The sequence below is a fragment of the Melozone crissalis genome, unplaced genomic scaffold, assembly GCF_028551555.1.
Source record: "Melozone crissalis strain CALT ecotype California unplaced genomic scaffold, PUWL_Pcris_2 ptg000057l_1, whole genome shotgun sequence".
NCBI classification, from domain to species: domain Eukaryota; kingdom Metazoa; phylum Chordata; class Aves; order Passeriformes; family Passerellidae; genus Melozone; species Melozone crissalis.
The window spans coordinates 1,462,489-1,480,305 of NW_026535835.1; the positions used below are offsets into that span (position 1 = coordinate 1,462,489).

At 50.7% G+C, this 17,817-nt stretch overlaps 2 protein-coding genes across 6 annotated transcripts in view; both read left to right on the forward strand.

Moving 5' to 3' along the window:
* The window catches only part of LOC128943996 (septin-4-like), a 208,906-nt gene that overhangs the window by 29,779 nt on the left and 161,310 nt on the right, over positions 1-17,817 (forward strand). The gene's annotated exons all lie outside the window — the stretch shown is intronic.
* LOC128943994 (S-adenosyl-L-methionine-dependent tRNA 4-demethylwyosine synthase TYW1-like) overlaps positions 6-17,817 on the forward strand; it is a 105,053-nt gene continuing 87,241 nt past the window's right edge. Inside the window, exons 1-8 of one of the 3 annotated variants that reach the window (XM_054287049.1) lie at positions 6-49; positions 2,003-2,126; positions 2,287-2,435; positions 3,018-3,170; positions 3,707-3,808; positions 4,735-4,929; positions 6,258-6,539; positions 7,403-7,510. In XM_054287049.1, coding sequence (XP_054143024.1) covers positions 2,301-2,435; positions 3,018-3,170; positions 3,707-3,808; positions 4,735-4,929; positions 6,258-6,539; positions 7,403-7,510 — 975 coding nt within the window. In that variant the 5' untranslated portion in view covers positions 6-49; positions 2,003-2,126; positions 2,287-2,300. Of the gene's footprint in view, positions 128-2,002; positions 2,127-2,268; positions 2,436-3,017; positions 3,171-3,706; positions 3,809-4,734; positions 4,930-6,257; positions 6,540-7,402; positions 7,511-17,817 lie in introns of all 3 variants that reach the window. The other 2 variants (XM_054287050.1, XM_054287047.1) reach the window with 2 other exon arrangements.

The following is a 17,817-nucleotide window of genomic DNA, read 5'->3' on the forward strand; positions in this document are numbered from 1 at the left end:
GGGGCGGGAGCGGCGCATGGCGGCCTGAGGGGAGCCGGGCGGGGAGCGGGTCAGTGGCGGCGTGATGGCTGAGTGTGCGAGGGAGAGAGAGCCGTGATGGAGGGAACACAATAACCGTGTCCGTGGGGTAATAACTGTGTCCGGGGAGTGATAACCGTGAGGGGGAATATTATAACCGTGCTTGTGGGGTAATAACTGTGTGTATGGGCTGGTAACCGAGTTTGTGGGACAATAGTGTGTGTATGGGCTAATAACCGAGTTTGTGGGATAATAGTTTGTGTATGGTCTAATAACCCGAGTTTGTGGGGCAATAGTGCGTGTATGTGCTGGTAACCGAGTTTGTGGGATAATAGCGTGTGTATGGGCTAATATCCGAGTTTGTGGGATAATAACTCTGTGTATGGGCTGATAACCGAATTTGTTGGGATAATAGTGTGTGTATGGGCTAATATCCGAGTTTGTGGGATAATAACTCTGTGTATGGGCTGGTAACCGAATTTGTTGGGATAATAGTGTGTGTATGGGCTAATATCCGAGTTTGTGGGATAATAACTCTGTGTATGGGCTGGTAACCGAATTTGTTGGGATAATAGTGTGTGTATGGGCTAATATCCGAGTTTGTGGGATAATAGCGTGTATATGGGCTGGTAACCGAGTTTGTGGGATAATGGTGTGTGTATGGGCTGGTAACCGAATTTGTGGGATAATGGTGTGTGTATGGGCTAATATCCGAGTTTGTGGGATAATGGTGTGTGTATGGGCTGGTAACCGAATTTGTGGAACAATAACTGTGTGTATGGGCTGGTAACCGAGTTTGTGGGATAATAACTGTGTGTATGGGCTAATAACCGAGTTTGTGGGACAATGGTGTGTGTATGGGCTAATAACCGAGTTTGTGGGACAATAATGTTTGTGTGGGCTGGTAACCATGAGGGGATAGAACAGCCGTGTGTGTGAGTGGCTGTGACTGTGATCGGGTGCTGTGGAGGGAGATGAGGGCAATGACTGTGCGGGTATTTATTAACCATCAGTGGTGTAAGGGGGTAGGAACTCTGAGGTTGGGGGTGTTTAATTACTGTGAGGGTGTGGGATGATAACCCTGAGAGGCAGGGGAAGGTGGGGTAAAACCGTGGGGTATTTGGGGGAGAGAGGGGCATTAACTGCGAGAGGAGGAATAACCACGAGGGTGTGTGTGTGTATTTGTGGGGTGATAACCATTAGGGGGTGTGTAGTTGCATAGGGGATAATAATGAGCACGTGTGTGTGTGCCTGTTTTGGAGCTAAAATTCTCTTCAATATATGTAGCATCTATTGCATTTGAGGAAGTTGTATAGATGTTAAGGGAATCCCTATAGCTGGTTTGGGTAAAACTGGGAACACTGGGCAAGTGCTCTTGGCTCTTCTCTATTGTGAGTCTCGGTGTTGCTGCTGGAGGGCTGAAGGGCATCCCCTTAAGCCTTGGCTCTGGTAACTTGAGCACCAGCCTGTACAAGTTTCCAGCCTCTTGGAAATACTTGCATTCTGTGCTCTTGACTGATATCTGCAAAAACAAGATCCAAGCTGCAGATGACAGTAGAAGGGTGTTAGCTGCATTCCTCAGTCAATAAATATCACAAACCAGCCCTTTTGGAGTGCCTGAATATTCCATACGAAATAGATATTCGCAGACACCCTGCAGGTGCATTCCTGACTGTGCCCTGAGTGTTCTGAACCAACATGAAACATCTCAGTGGCTCCAAATCAAGCTTCACTTGCATCATAAAATTCTGTGAAAGTGTTTCCAGTTGAATCTGTGTTTCAGTCTGCCCTTGAAGCTCTGTTTGTAATCAGCGTGACATCAAATGTGTGTAAGTAAGGGTTGTGCTCAGCAGAAAGTTCTGTGCAGGTGATTTCCCCCTTGGACTGGAGCTTTCTCATTCCAGAGAACTGCATTTGTTGGGTTTGTGTGAAACTAAAGCTAGCATGATCCACTGGATGTTTCATGAGGACTTTTTCCTTTCAGGCACTTGGACAGTGCAAGTGTTTCCTGCTTTCCCTTGTAACAGAGCCCTGGAAAGGAAGAGCCCAAAGTTTCCCTCTGACAGTATGGAATGCTAGCTTGGAGCTCATCTGACACACCTGAGGAGGTAAAGGCTTTTTGATTTAATTTTAGTGCCTTGTCTTTAGCCAGATGCTGTTTTCTGCCAAGCCTGGGCAATAGCTGATAGTGTGAGGCTGTGGGTACTGTGGGATTACTTTGTGTGTGCTCATTCCATACTCACTCTGTAGGAACCTGTGACATTCCAGGTTTAGATGTCTCAATGGATATGTGGAGCTACTTCCATACTTGCCTGGTGTCCATATGGCTGCACAGATTGTACATCTATTCTGCTGTGGCACTTGGGATCAGCCTTTGGATTGTCATTCACTTCACCACCACCAGAACCAAAAAGAAGGTAACTGAGCCTGTCAGCACTTCTCTCTGAGAGACCCCAAAAACCTGGGTGGGAGTGAGTAGTTACTGGATAAAGGCACTGGCTGTGGGCCAGCTGAGGGTGTTGCAAATCCCAAATGCAGTTTGGTTATCTGGTTATGATCCTCAGCCTGGCTTGTTTTTGTCTGTGGGTCACTGAATGCTCTTGTTGCTGTGATGTTGGGGCAGAGCTCAGCAGGATACACCTCACACTGTTCCCCCTGGATTGCTCTGTCACTCCAGGTAAACCCCTCTGCTTGTGCCCAGGGTTTGCACCTTCATGTTCTCATGATGCTCGTGACAGGCTTGGGCTGGTTTTGGGATGGGAGGGAATTGGGCCATTCAGGAGTTGAAAACCTCCTCCTGCAGGTGGGTAAAGATCTGCTGCAGGACTTGGGAGGTTCAGCTGATCCTGTTACCTCCTGGACAAGTGGGTGTTGTAGCATGGCTTAGTCAGGAACACAGGTCCTGGTGTGTTTGTCTGGGTGTGAGAGGAACCAGAATGCTTTGACTGTTGCTGAGAGTGGCCCCAGGATTTGAGTTTTAAATGCTCTTGGTTTGGCAGCCCTTGGAGAAGGGTGAGCAATCCCATGGGAGTCCCTCTGCCCCTGAGGGAACATCAGACAAGCTGGGGAATGGATGTGCCCCCCGTCAGGCACAGAGGATCCATGTTGCTGGAGTGAAGATCTTCTATGGCTCTCAGACTGGCACAGCAAAGGTATCTGTACTTTTGTTGCACAGCTGTGAAATTGCTTTGAAATATTGTTGGGATATGACAACGCTGCTTGCCTTAAAACACTGTCCTGGGTACAGATCTGGGAGTTCATCAGCACATTCATTACCTTCTTGCAATCATTGCCCAACATGCAAGATGAGTGAAAAATTAAATAAAAATAACAATTTTCTTTCTCCCTTTAAGCAAGGCATGCAGTAGAGATTGATTATAAAACTAGAAGTTCACTCCTGCACTATAATTGTAATTTTCTAGCAAGGCTTTATGGCTTTATAGAGAGAAGTGCTGGGTTTGGTGCTTTCTCATGAAGAAATGTAATTTGTGTGTGTAACTATGACATTATAATGTTGGAACTCTCAGCCAGTGTACTCCATCTTTGCTTTAATGTGAGGAATGGCAGTGCCAGTGTCCAGGCCCCCTGTGTCATTATTCTTCCTGTGCTGGGAGAAGTCTCGTGGCTGAGCACAGCAGGGCTCGTGGGGCTTGAAGTAATTGATACCTTCCAATGTTTCTTTGTTCAGAGATTTGCCAAAGCTCTGGCTGAAGCTGTTTTTTCCCTTAATTTGCCTGTGGAAGTCATTAACATGGAAGACTATGATCCAGAAGATGGTTTAGTGGAGGAGGTGGGTATGGCATAAACACCAATAACAAGTACTAATTTTTCCTGGGGTTGTCAAGGCTATTTCCCTCTTGTATTTCTCTCCTGTTGTTCTGGAAATCCCCAAAGCTTTGTGTTGAATTGCTTCCCTACCTTTGCAAACGTAGCCCATCAGCCCTCAGCAGAAAATGTCTATATTTTGAGAATTTCAAAGCATCAGTTGGACATTTTGCTGTGACAGTGACTCTGTATGAGCCAGTTCTGTAACTCAGGGGTGAGCTGGGTAAGAGTGGGTGCCCCAGGTGCTCTGTACACCTGGGCAAGGTTCAGAACCAGAACAGCAAGGTGGTGATGCCTCTGCAGCCTTTAGAGGCTTTCAAGATAGAAACTCCTGGTGAAGTGTAGTAATTTATATGATATAGTAGTATAGTGTAGAAATTTATATTTATATATTTAGGTGTAGTAATCCTTGATGGGTTGTTTCTTCTGTGATTATTGATAGATGCTCCTCGAGAGTTTTAATTAATCCTAACTAAAAGTTTTGGTGGAAACTGAATGCTGGGAATTCCTTCAGGTGTCAGTACAAATTGCCAGCATCTGATACTGCCCCTAACAGAACTGTAAATGTGAGGTTGAGGAGTCTGAAATATTTATCCATGGGGCACTTCCCTGATGAAGGAGTTGGGTCAGGAAGCTGCTAGTGGGGCTGGATGTCTGGGTTTGCTCTGTCACTGTGTCCCTGTTCAGCCTGATCTCTCTCTGCTAATTTCAGGTGCTGTGCAGATTGTTCAGCACCCTTGGGATTGTCACCTGCACCATCCACCCCAGCACCCCAGCCTTGCCTTTTGATTCTCCCAGCTGCCTGGGTGTTGCAACTCTTTGCTTTAGGAGAAGGTCCTGGAAAATGCAGTGATTTCTTTTTTTCCCCTCCTGTCCTGTTTGTGTGAGCAGACAAGCAGCAGGAACATCTGTGTGTTCCTGGTGGCCACCTACACCGAGGGGCAGCCCCCAGAGAGCGCAGTGTGGTTCTGCAAGTGGCTGGAAGAGGCAGCCAATGATTTCCGTGTTGGGAAGAGCTTCCTGCAGGGCCTGAGATACGCCGTGTTCGGGCTGGGCAACTCGGCCTACGTGGATCACTTCAACACAGTGAGTGTCCCTGCTTGGCCTCTGCTCCTCAGAGCTCAGCTGCATGCAGGCCATCCAGCCTCAATGAGCCTGCTGCTCTGGGTGGGATTGCAGCTGTTGTGCTGACTGGGTGAGGTGCTGGGTTTAGGGCATGGGCAGAGTCTCAGAGCTACTGAGCTGGGAAAAAACCTCCAAGATCACTGAACCCACTGTGTGCCCAATCCCCACCTTGTCCCCAGCCCAGAGCACCGAGTGCCACCTCCAGCCCTTCCCTGGGCACCTCCAGGGATGGGCACTCCAAACCTCCCTGGGCAGCCCCTGGCAGTGCTGAGCCCCCTTTCCATGGGGAAATTCCTGCTGCTGTCCCCCCTGAGCTGCCCTGGCCCAGCCTGAGGCCGTTCCCTCTGCTCCTGTCCCTGTTCCCTGGAGCACAGCCCGACCCCCCCGGCTGTGCCCTCCTGTCAGGAGCTGTGCAGAGCCACAAGGGCCCCCTGAGCCTCCTTTGCTCCAGGCTGAGCCCCTGCCCAGCTCCCTCAGCCCCTCCTGGGGCTCCAGACCCTTCCCAGCTCTGTTCCCTTCCCTGGACACCACCTTGCTGTCTTCCTTGGGGTGAGGGGCCCAAAACTGCCCCAGCACTGGAGGTGCCTGAGCAGTGCCAGCACAGGGGACAGTCACTGCTCTGGTCCTGCTGCCACACCAGTGCTGGTACAAGCCAGTGCCATTGGCCTTCTTGGCCACCTGGGCAGTTCAGCTTTGAAGCAATTGGATTTCAAATGGGAAATGAGTCCCACAGGCACTGGGAGATGTTGTAACACATTTGGTAAATCCTTACTGAGTTCATTTCCTAGCTTTGAAAGCTTTCTGCAGTCACCTGAGGGCACAGCACTGTAAACTCTTGCTGCCTTCTAAATGTGGCTCCTTGTTATGATGTGGGTTCTAGCTTTATTCCCTGATGTGAGCTGTGTCAGAATCTCTGCCTGGTCGTTGTTCTCATCTCACACAGAAAAATGGCATCACTTGTCACAGGTTGTGTTCAGAGCTGGGGCTGTGTGTCACACATGTGACTGTTCTGACCAGCAAGCACCACACAGAGCAGTCTGTTCCCAGAGCCCCTCCCTTCAGCCCAGGGGTGGCAGAGGGATTTCCCAGTGCAGTCTGAGGGGCTGTGGTGCTGGTCAGGCTGCCCTGGGTCTGTGCAGAGCCAGCACCTGAGAGGGACTCCCCAGGTCCCTGCCCTGCCGTGCTGTGCAGCTCTCTGGCTCTTCCCAGGGCTGATCCTTGCTTTTCTGGTTGGCTGCTTGCACTTGGCCCTGGTTTAATTTCCTTTCCAACCCTTGCTCCTGGCCTAGGTTGCCAGGAGGATGGACAGGTGGCTGTGGATGCTCAGTGCCAGCAGGATCATGGCTCGGGCTGAGGGGGACTGCAATGTGGCCCAGAGCAAGCACGGCAGCATTGAGGCTGACTTTGAGGCCTGGAAGGACAAATTCCTCACTCGGCTCAGGGCACTCTGCAGGGGGGAGAAGAAGCCCTGCAGGGGGAAATGCAAGAAGGGGAAGTGCAAAACTCCAGGGAAGCAGAGCAAGGAGAGCTCGGACCGTGAACGTGGGACGTCAGAGCAGGACGATACTGAGGTACAGCCAAAATCCTTGAGGCCTTATTTTATTGGGAGCACTGTTTGACTTCTCCCCTTCTTCCTGCAGTCCAGAGGGCTGCTGTGGGAGCCTGGTACGTGTTCTGGAGCAGGGGAGAGGAGAGCTGATATCCCATGGCAATAACAAGTAGAACAAGCCATCTGAAAGAAGGACCAAAGAGTTAGTGATAGAGCCAGGCTCGATGGCATTTGTGTGATGAGGGAGTCCTGCTCCTGGCTGGGGACAGATGCTCCAGGGAGCCAGGCTGAGTTCTCAGCAGAGCCTTTGTCCCAAGGCCAAGGGGACCCTTCAGTTCCCTGTGAGTCATTAACCTGCTTCCACTTCAACCCCGTGAAGCTCAGCTGCTCTGCCTGTATCCCAGGGTTTTCCAAAGGCAGCTCTGGGGTGTGTTACCTGAGCAGGTCCTGTATGTCCTTTGTGAGTGTCTGCCTGTAATCATTTCTCTCTTCTGGAGTGTTTATTGATTGCAGATTTTGACTAAGAAATCCTCTCTATTGCTCTCCAGTGCAAGACCCAGAGCTGCTGTGGCACTTTAATCCTCCCTTGAGCCATACACTGTGGGAGTTATTGCTGGGTTGAATTTTATAGGAAAGTAAGTGGTTCTTCTGGCTGGGTTTGGGAGTGCTGGCTGCTGCAGAGCAGGAGGAATAAATCTCACTGTCAGCAGGGCTCTTGGGTTTAAAGGGGTTCAGGGTTCCAAATCCATCCTACAGGTTTTTGGTAGGCTATTGCTTGTTTTGAGTGGTCTTTACTGATGAGGAGAGCTCATTTCACTGGTTGGCTTAGTCTTACATTTAACAGTGAGATGAATTCTTAATTTTTTCCTCTGCTTTCTCCCACAGGGAGAAGAATTGTTTGAAACTGGTAGTGAGGAGGAAGCTGGAGACACAAATTCTGTCATTGATGTTGAAGATCTTGGCAATATCATGGGCCACATGAAGAAAGCAAAGGTACTGCTGCTAGAGGGGGCATGGCATGGTCAGGTCTTGTTCACTGAGCAGCTGGATTGATTAAAACATAACTGGCTGGATTTGAATCCATGGGGTTTGGTTAGAGGGAGAGTAAAATATGAGCCATTGAAGAACCTGTCCCCAAAAAGAACATCTTTGGAGGAGTGTTGGATGTAGTCACAGGCTGACTCTGTAGCTTGCTCACCAAGCAAATGCTGCACTGATAACCTGTGACTTCCAGTCTGAGGGAAGATCTGCTTGCAGAGCTAACTCTGAATCTGGCTGCAAATCTCTGCACTGAGATTCCCAGTGGCTGAACACAGGTCCTGTTCCTGTAGTGCCCGTGGGTTGTCACTGAAATGCAGGTGTGAGTGAGGACAGGGGCAGAGCTGCAGGTGCAGCAGGAACACCCAGCTGCCAGAGCACGTTGCCTTGCTCACTGCTGCCCTAGGGTGAGGTTTGTGCTTCAGACACTGGGCCTGTCACACAGCCCCAGCTCCTGCTCCATCCCAGGCTCTTGCTGGGTGTGTTCCCAGTGCTTCTCTTGGTGTCCCTTTCCTGTGCTCAGTCTGAGCTGGGATGTGTCACACTCCCCTCACTCACACCAAGCCTTGGGGACAGGGAGCAGCTGCAGGGCCCTGCTGTGCTGCCCAGTCTTTGCTGGCTGAGCAGTTGTTGGTCAGGTGGGGAAGGGTGGCCTGTGGTGTGCTCTGAGCCCATCTGCTGACCCCCTTTGCTCTCAGTGCCCTTTGCTGTCATTGTGCACCCTTGAGCTGCTGTCCATGCCCTTCTCACCAAGCTGACTCTGTAGTGACACACATGGTGTGTTCCTAACCCTGGGTGTGTCTGCACTGTGGGGTTTTCACAGCTCTTTTCCAACATGGGGCCCTGGCACAGGGTGCCCAGAGCAGCTGTGGCTGCCCCTGGATCCCTGGCAGGCCAGGCTGGATGGGGTTGGAGCAGCCTGGGACAGTGGAAGGTGTCCCTGCCTATGGAATGAGATGGTCTCAGGTCCCTGCCAATCCAAACTGCTCTGTGACTGTGTGAAAATACAGCAATGTCCTTGTGCTCTGAGCTGAGGTGGCATTGCTGGGCTCCCTGGAGGCAGGCTGTGCTCACAGAGGGGTGCTTGCAGAGCAGGAGCTTACAAGGGGATCTCTGTTGGTGCTCTCAGGGAGGGGAAGGAGGTGAATCCAACGCTGCTGTTTGTAGGCAGCTCTGTGAGGAGAGGAGCACCCGCGATGGGGCAAGGCTGTCAGAGGGATTGCCTGTGCACTGCAGCTCGTCAGGGAAGGCTGGGCAGCCTTTGGCTTCCCTTCGGAGGGAGAAAGGACCGCAGTTCCTCACGGCGAGCATTAACACTGTTCTGTCTCCTCTCTCCTGCGCTCGCCACTAGAGGTCAGCGGCCCAAAGGGAGCGGGGTGCCGCGGCAGCTCCGGGGCCGTGGTGACAGCCAGCGCTCCTGTGAAGAACTGGCACTGAGCTTTCCCTGACTGACAGAATATAGCAGCATCGTGGTCGAGGAGCAGTGTAACCCAGGAAAAGCACGTATCATAGGCCAGTTTACAAATAAAATGTGAGCACAGCAATAAAATACTTTCTGCTGTTCACTGGCAGAAGTCAGTGCTGAGGTCAGTGTGGTGTGGGTTTGTGCACAGGCAGAGCAAGTTCACTGCTGTCTGTGCCTTGGCTGAGGCAGGAGCCAAACTGATTTATCTTCAGCCTTCCTGGTGCTGTGCTGGAGCAGGGAGAGTGCTGGATGTGCTTGTGTTCTGCAGTAACTGTGACTCAGGGTGCTGTGGCCCAAGTGCCACCCTGGTCAGAGGGGCAGCTGCTGCCTGGGCACAGACACTCCCCTGGGGCTGGAACCTGCAGGTGTTGATCCTTTGAGCCTTTTCCTTGGAGAAGCTGGCAGAGCTGTTCTGCTGTAGAGTTGAGCTCTGCTCTCCTGCAGAGGATCAAATCCTGAGGGGGCAAGTGTTGGTGTGGGCCTGAGAGCTCTGAGTGTGCATAAGGGCACCTCTGTTGAAGTCCCATCCCCTTTGTAGGCTCTGAGAGGTTTCCTGTACCAGGTGGGTGGTTCTGCCTTTGGCCTTTTTAGCCATTTTCCTCTCATGGCATGCTGGGCTGTGTGATGGGTGTGACACTGTTTCTTTGACCTGACCTGTTGTCCTGCAGGACTCCTTGCCCACACAGCCAAGTGCTCTGGGATCTGAACTGCTCACACACAGGTGAGCAAGCCTGAGAGGAACTTGGGTATCTGAAGGGTTATGTCACAGACAGTTCTTCCTCCTCTCAGAGTTCCTTGGGTCTGGAATGTGCTTGACACTTCCCAGCAGGAGTTCAATGTGTGTCATTGTTGGGTATTCACCCCTCTGCCTATGGGATGTGGAGCAGCAGGTTCTGCCTTGTGCATTGTAGTTAATCTGAAATGGTTTTGGGTCCAGCTTTCATCTCTTGTGCATGGATTGGCTCTTGTGAAGGTCACCAGCAGGTAAGGCAGGCACAGATAGTCAGAATTCCTTATTGTCCTGCCTTTTCTGGGATGAGGCTGTGGGGGATCTAATAAATCCTTGCTCACATCTCTGCTGGTCATCTTCATTTCATTTTGCATCTCTCTTTTGTTGTTTGCCTTGACAGAAATCAAGGCTGAGATTTGTTTTACAGCTTTCCCCCCCATATTCTGCAGGTTTGTAAGGTAGTGTCAAGGGGCTTGAAGCAGGTGCTGGGTTCCTGCAGCCACTCTGACCAGGCAGAAGGGTTCAGGAGTTCCAGGGCAATGCCACAACCTCTCTGCCAGGTTGAATTATAGCTATTACAGACTGAGCTAGAGAAGAGATGGGTTTTTGAAGAGCTGCTGAGTGTGAAGTTTCACAGTTCATGGTGATGGTGCCTTCTGCACACTGAGTGTGAGCCCAAACTGACACAGGGTTGGGTAGATATTGGTAATATATTCAAGTATATTAATTGGTGTTAATATACTTCAACAGCAAATTCCATGTCAGTTTACGAACTCTCGTAATATGTGCTGATGGTTTTTAATGCATTTAAGAATGAGGTGGACTTTGGAGTTTTGCAGTTGTGGCACACTTTGCCTTTCCTGCAGAGTTCTTCCCTGATGTGGATTTGTCAGGGAAAGTGAACTCTGAGGGTGTTTGTGGCCTGCAAGGTGCCATTAATCTCAGGGACACCAGTTCTTAGTGTGGATTATCTCCCCCAGCTGGGAGATCAGCTGGAAGGACAGATCCATCTACACTCATTGCCAGGGAATGGAATGACTTTATTAACCTTCACATTTCTAAACTTCAGCCATGAGTAATAGCAGTAATAATGTCCTGATTCCTTGTTTGATGGGCTTGGAGGCAATCAAATGAGCATATTTGCTGATGCAATTTTGAGATGAATGCTCATGTTTTCTACAACAAGCAGTGTAATGATGCTGACAGGCTATTTGCAATGTAGAGACAGGGGTTGATAGGAACACACTGAGAGTTTCCAGGAACGAACCCCTGCCCCAGAGTGTTCAGTTTGTGTCCCTCTGTGTCCCCTGGTCCCTGAAAAGTCACCCTGGGTTAGCCAGTGTGAATCTCAGGAGCCTGGGGCTGCTGTGGGAGCCCAAACCTTGCAGCCCTGGGGGAGGGAACTCCTGAGGGAGCTGGGTTTGGTTGGGGTGGGACAGTGGGCAATGGGGTATTTGAGGCCTAAGGTTTACACACCAAGGGTCATGTGCAACTTTGTGCTACAGCTAGGAACTTTTTAAAGGAGGAAGGAATAGTCAGTGATGTGTTAACCAAATGGAACAAAATTTGAGTATGTAACTTTCAGACAGATCCAAAAGCTTCAGCTTTTAATGGGTGGAGGATTCCTTTATGAAAAATGTGCCCTTGTCTGCAGCAGCTGCTCTGGGCCAGATTCTGACCTGTGCTACTCTGGCTCACAATTCAGTGTGAGTCTCCATTTTAAAATGAGCTTTAAGAAATTAAATTCAACTTCTTGGGGACTACTTCTGCCATTAACAGCAGGGTTTGCCATAGGGACACTTCACCCTTCTCCTTTCCTGGGTTCAAGTCTTTTTTCTCTGAACCCTGGCTAATGGAAAGAATTACAATTGCTAAACAGAATTACAAGAGATCTTGAGGCATTTTCTGAGTAAGGCTTGTGGCTGATAAAAGGGAAAAAAGAACCCCAAAATAACTTTAATGTAACCTTTGTCTGGGTGTGCAATCTGCAGGCTCTGACATGTGCTGTGCAGTGACTTCCTTGGTAAAGGCATTTGAGAGCTCTCAGTGTTTGTTTGCAGCCTTTTCCTGACCACAGGAAAAGGAGAGGGTCAGGACTGACTCTGCAGCAGCCCAGCCCTCCTGCTCACCATTTCTCACCAACTTTGTGCTCCATTTCTCAGGTAGTTTTCTTTTTGCTGTGCATTTTTAAAGTTTCCTGCTTGTCTAATGACAGATTTGAGCAGATTTCCTGAACTTCTACAAATCAAAGCAGCAGAGCCTCTCTGCTCTGGAGCCAGGCTGGGACACCCAGGGGTGCTCACCTGGAGAGGAGAAGCTCCAGGGAGAGCTCAGAGTCCCTGGCAGGGCCTGAAGGGGCTCCAGGAGAGCTGGAGAGGGACTGGGGACAGGGAATGGAGGGACAGGACACAGGCAATGGCTCCCAGTGCCAGAGGGCAGGGCTGGATGGGATATTGGGAATGAGGAATTGTTCCCTGTGAGGGTGGGCAGGCCCTGGCACAGGGTGCCCAGAGCAGCTGTGGCTGCCCCTGGATCCCTGGCAGTGCCCAAGGCCAGGCTGGGCATTGGGAGCAGCCTGGGACAGTGGGAGGTGTCCCTGCCATGGAGGGGTGGCACTGGATGGGGTTTAACATCCCTTCCAACCCAAACTATTTCAGATTTCTGTGGTTTTTTGACCACTTGAAAAATTGCCATTGAAACAAAATGTTCTTTTAGTCTTGAACTCATGGAAAAGAAATAAATAGAGTGGAGAAGTCTTTACAGAGCCACTTGAAAAAGAAGCTGCAAAAGATGGCAGGAGTATGGAAGGATGTGTGCTGTCTGCTCTGTGTGAGAGAGCAGAAGAGACTGAATGGAAAATCTTACTGGTTTGAATTTGGGCATTTGGGACTCTTGTTAAACTGTGTTAACTGGGCTTCAGCTAGGATTTTTGTAGCACAGAAGAAAGAAATAAAATGTGAAAATATGGCTCAGTTTTCAAGTATAAGCAGTCCCTTTTGGGTGGACACAGACACATTGTTAGTTTTGACTCCTTTGGTGCTTTTGAAAATCAATCTTCTCCCTGGCTTGTCCAAGGAAGTCTCCCAAATCAAACAAGCTCTGGCAGAGTCCCTCAGCAGTGTGTGAGCTGGAGCTGTGCTTCAGCAGCACCTTGTAAAAGCTGCCCTACAGCAGAGCAGTGCTGCTGGAGCTCAGAGCAGCACTCTGAACTCCCTGCAGCCCTGCAGATACATTGGAAAGTTGTGACCTGGGAGGTTTCTTGTCCTTGAGGACTTGAATCTACAAGAAAATGATGTTGGTGGGATCATTTTTGCCTCTGCATTTCATGGAAGATGCTCAGGGCCCTTTCAGGCTGATGCACTCGGATGGCAGCATAAGCTCCTGTCACTGCTTGTCAGCAGGAGTTTGGGATTTAAATGCTGTAAATGTCCAGAAATCTCAGCACTGACTTCTCAGACAAAGGGAAATGGAAAATTCCCTCCATGAGGATGGAGCTGCAGGTCTGTTTGCCTTTGCTTAGGTGGGAGCTGCTGCCTCAGGATAGCAACAGGGACCATCTGTATCCTACAGCATGGGGAGGGAGGTGGGGGTTCCACCTCCTTATTTAAAATTCACAGAGGTTTCTACTTCAGGAGAGAAAAGTCCCAATTCTGAATTTGGGGTTTTTGTGTTTGTTTTTTGGTATCAGTCAGAACTTCTTAGGGACTTTCCCCATTTTGAAGGGAACCTACAAGGAGGATGGAGTGCCAGGACATGGGGAATGACTCCCACTGCCAGAGGGCAGGGCTGGATGGGATATTGGGAATCAGGAATTGTTCCCTGGCAGGGTGGGCAGGCCCTGGCACAGGGTGCCCAGAGCAGCTGTGGCTGCCCCTGGATCCCTGGCAGTGCCCAAGGCCAGGCTGGACAGGGCTGGGAGCAGCCTGGGACAGTGGGAGGTGTCCCTGCCATGGCAGGGGTGGCACTGGGTTGGATTTAAGGTCCCTCCTAATCCATTCCATGATTCTGTGACTTTAGGGCCACTTTTTGAGAGCACCTGCCCCAGTTTTCCCTTCTGGCCCAGGCAGCTGATGTTTCATTCATGGCCAGGTTTCAGTCATTGCCCTGTTCCCCTCTCACTCCTTGTGCTGCTCTCAGCTCTCTGTGCTTCACTGGGCAGTGCTGGGGTGGGTGTGTAGCCTGTGATTATGCAGACTCTGGCAGGTGTTTTTAATAAGATTTTCTGTCTGTGGGGCAGTTTGCTGGTTCCCAGCTCGCTCACTCTGGGTTCTCAGGTCTGTGTGCTGCAGGAGCTCCAGGCTGTCTGTGCTGGTGACTGACAGCAGTGGGAGCTGGGGTGCTGTGGGATTGATGGGGTGTTCATCCCTGGCTCAGCAAATTGCAGCTCTGCCTCTGCCTGTCACAGCTGAATTGTGACAGCCACAGCCGTGTTCCTGCAGGAGGACAGTCCCCAGAGTGCACCCTCTGCTCCTGTGCTTGTCTTCAGGGCTGTCTGTGCAGTGGGCCCCCTATCCCCATTTCCCCATGTGTTTCAGGCTGCTCCCAGCCCTGTCCAGCCTGGCCTTGGGCACTGCCAGGGATCCAGGGGCAGCCACAGCTGCTCTGGGCACCCTGTGCCAGGGCCTGCCCACCCCCACAGGGAACAATTCCCAATTCCCAATATCCCATCCAGCCCTGCCCTCTGGCACTGGGAGCCATTCCCTGTGTCCTGTCCCTCCATCCCTGTCCCCAGTCCCTCTCCAGCTCTCCTGGAGCCCCTTCAGGCCCTGCCAGGGGCTCTGAGCTCTCCCTGGAGCCTTCTCCTCTCCAGGTGAGCACCCCTGGGTGTCCCAGCCTGGCTCCAGAGCAGAGAGGCTCTGCTGCTTTGATCTGTAGAAGTTCAGGAAATCTGCTCAAATCTGTCATTAGACCAAAAAAAAAAAAAAAAGTTGTTTGTAAGGAAAGGAGTGCCATGCCTGTGGCAGCCTGGTGTCCCCCAGGTCCCCATGTGGTTCCTGTCAGTGGTGCCCCTGCCAGAGCAGGCTGAGCAAGGAGAGGAGCTGCCAGCATTGCTGCCTGTCCTGCTGCCCCCGGGGCTTTGCTTCCAGAGCTCTGCTCTGTGAACTTTAGCTCTGCTTCATGTCATTCATGAACTTTAATAGTTCATTCCCCAGCTCCTGGGGAGGTGTTGCTGATCCTTCTTGCTGCCAGGCAGCTTTTTCTGACAGCCTGGCCAGCCTTCCCTCAGTGCTGTTCTGTTAGTGCTGGCTCCAGCCCTGCTATGTTCCTGTTTGCTGAATGCTTGTGCTGTTCTTTTGGGAAAAGGTCCTGGAGCTTGTAGATGGATGAGGCTGTAAATCTGGCAGGGCCAGGGCTTCCCTTTGTGTGACCACTGGGAGGTTAAGCAGGAAAGAAGTTCAGTCATAATTGGGTGTAAATTATTTTCTGAGAGTAAAAGCTTTTGGGGGAGCTTTTACCCCCTGCCATGGCACATCAGTAAATAAAGCCATGAGGCTGAAAGTGCTAAATTCAGTTAATTTAGAGAATCATAGAATGGTTTGGGTTTGAAGGGGGACCTTAAAGCTCATCTTGTTCCATGGCAGGGACACCTCCCACTGTCCCAGGCTGCTCCCAGCCCTGTCCAGCCTGGCCTTGGGCACTGCCAGGGATCCAGGGGCAGCCACAGCTGCTCTGGGCACCCTGTGCCAGGGCCTGCCCACCCTCACAGGAAAGAATTTCTCCTTAATGTCAAACTCTAATTTCCCCTCTGTCAGATTGAACCTGTTATTCCTTGTCCTGTCCCTCCATTTCCTGGTGCAGGGTCCCTCTCAGGCTTCCCTGTGTCCCCTCCAGACCATGGCAGGTGCTGGGAGGTCTCCACACAACCTCTTCTTCCCCAGGCTGCACAGCCCCAGCTCCCTCAGCCTCTGTGTGGAGTTTCAGGGTCTTTTTTATTTTTCTCCCCCCTGCACAGTTTGAAGAGTGTTTGATGGATAAAGCGGGAAACATGGGGAGCTGTTGGGCACCTGGGCATCCTGGAAAATCACAGAATTCACAGAATGACCAGGTTGGAAGAGACCTTCAAGATCATCAAGTCCAACCCAGCCCCAACACCTGAACTAAGCCCTGGCACCCAGTGCCACATCCAGGCTTTGTTAAACACACCCAGGGATGGGGACTCCACCACCTCCCCGGGCAGCCATTCCAGAACTTTATCACCTTTCTGTAAAACACTTTCTCCTAATATCCAACCTGTATTTCCCTTGGTGCAGCCTGAGGCTGTGTGCTCTGGTTGTGTCAGTGCTGCTGCAGACAGAGCCCAGCCCCAGCTGAGCACAGGCACATTTCAGGAGCTGTGAGAGTGATGGGGGCAGCCCTGAGTCTCCTTTTCTGCAGGCTGAGCACCCCCAGCTCCCTCAGGGGTTCCTCACAGGGTTTGTGTTCCCTCTCCAGCCTCGTTCTCCCCTCTGGATGTGCTCAGTGTCCCAAGGTCCTTCCCAGGCTGAGGGGCCAGAGCTGGAGGGGGCACTTCAGAGAGGAGGACAAGTGGCAGTGGCACATCCTGGTGGTCACCTCTGAGTTTGGAAGGCAGATTTGGAGGAAGCCCTTTGAAACACTGGGATTTGAACCTGGGGCAGGGAATGCTGAGGCCCTCACTTTTGTCAGGGTCCATGGATTTGTGCTTTCCTTGCCTTGGGACTGTGCTGCCTCTGCCTGTTGTGCTCCCTGTGAGAGGGAAAGGGAAGGGATTCCTTTTCCCTTCAGCTGCAGAGCAGGGGATCACAGCTGAGCTTCAGCTGCCTTTATTCACAACCAAACCCCTCCAGCCTGCAGTGGAGCTGAGCTGAGCCTTCCAAGGAATCAGGGGGTATCCAGAGGTTTTCCTTATCTCTGGCCTGCTCCTTTGTGAGCTGCACCTCCAATTTTTGGCAGTGGAATATTTCAAGGGCCTGAAAAGCAGCCTCTTGTCACTGCTTGCTTGATTTGTTATGGAAAGACAGTGATTTGCCTTGGATTTACTGCAGGGCTCTCTACTAAATCACCACAACTGGAGAAGTTTCCTCTGTGCAAAGTTAACTTTTTCCCCTCCTCTCCAACCCTCAATAACAGATCTGAAAGGTTTATTAAGCAAATAAGTGGAAATCCCTGTGCAGTGAATTCCATTTCCCACCAGGAGTACGTGCACCAATCCCTGGCAAAGTGAGCAGGTCAGGTATTGCAGGGCAGGGAAAAACAAGGCGTGGTTTTGTGTACAGGCTCTCACATCAGGGTGTGGGCAGGACAATTGTGATCCTCTCTGTGAGGGGAAAATGATAATTGAACTGTATTTCTGCCTTGCCAGGAGGGAATTGGATGTTGTTCTGTTGAGGTGCTGCAGTGGCAGGGAGGTAGAAATGGAAATGTTTTCCATGCAGAAGGACTTTGTGTTTGGAGGCTTTCTTGGATGGGGTCTCTCATTTGTAATTAATTCAATGGCTGCATTTTTAACATGAGGATGTGCTCCGTAGTGGAGGTTTAGTTCTCCTGAGATGGTGAAGCACAGGCCAGGAGGTTTAAATGTTTAAATCCTGCTCAGGATGTCAAGGGGCTCCCAAATCACAGCATCAGGGAGTGATTTGGGTGGGAAGGGACCCTAAAACTCCTTGAGTTCCACTCCCCTTCCTTCCTCTAGCCCAGGTCTCAGTCTGTGCTAAGGCAGGGCCTTGCCTATGGCCTGGGTTAATTGATGGCTTGTGGCAGGACAAGCTCTTTATTTAACACTTGGAAGATGAAGTTTTTTATCTATTGTCTCCTTCCTTCCTTATGCATGAAGCTTTCCCAGCAATATTAATATTTTACCGTTGAAGAGTCTTGCTGATAAATTAAGATCAAGGCTCAAGAAATGAGCTTTAAAACCCACTAAATGGCAATTAATTATTAGATGTAGGCTTCCAGGGGAGTTTTGATGTGTTACAGAAACCAATGAAGTCCTGCCTAAAGGCTCAGGAGGCTGAATGGAAGGGAGTAGATGGTGGATGCAGCTTTTTCCTTCAGAAAGGACCATGTTGTACTGGTTGTTGAGAAATACATTTCTGAACAACATCCCTG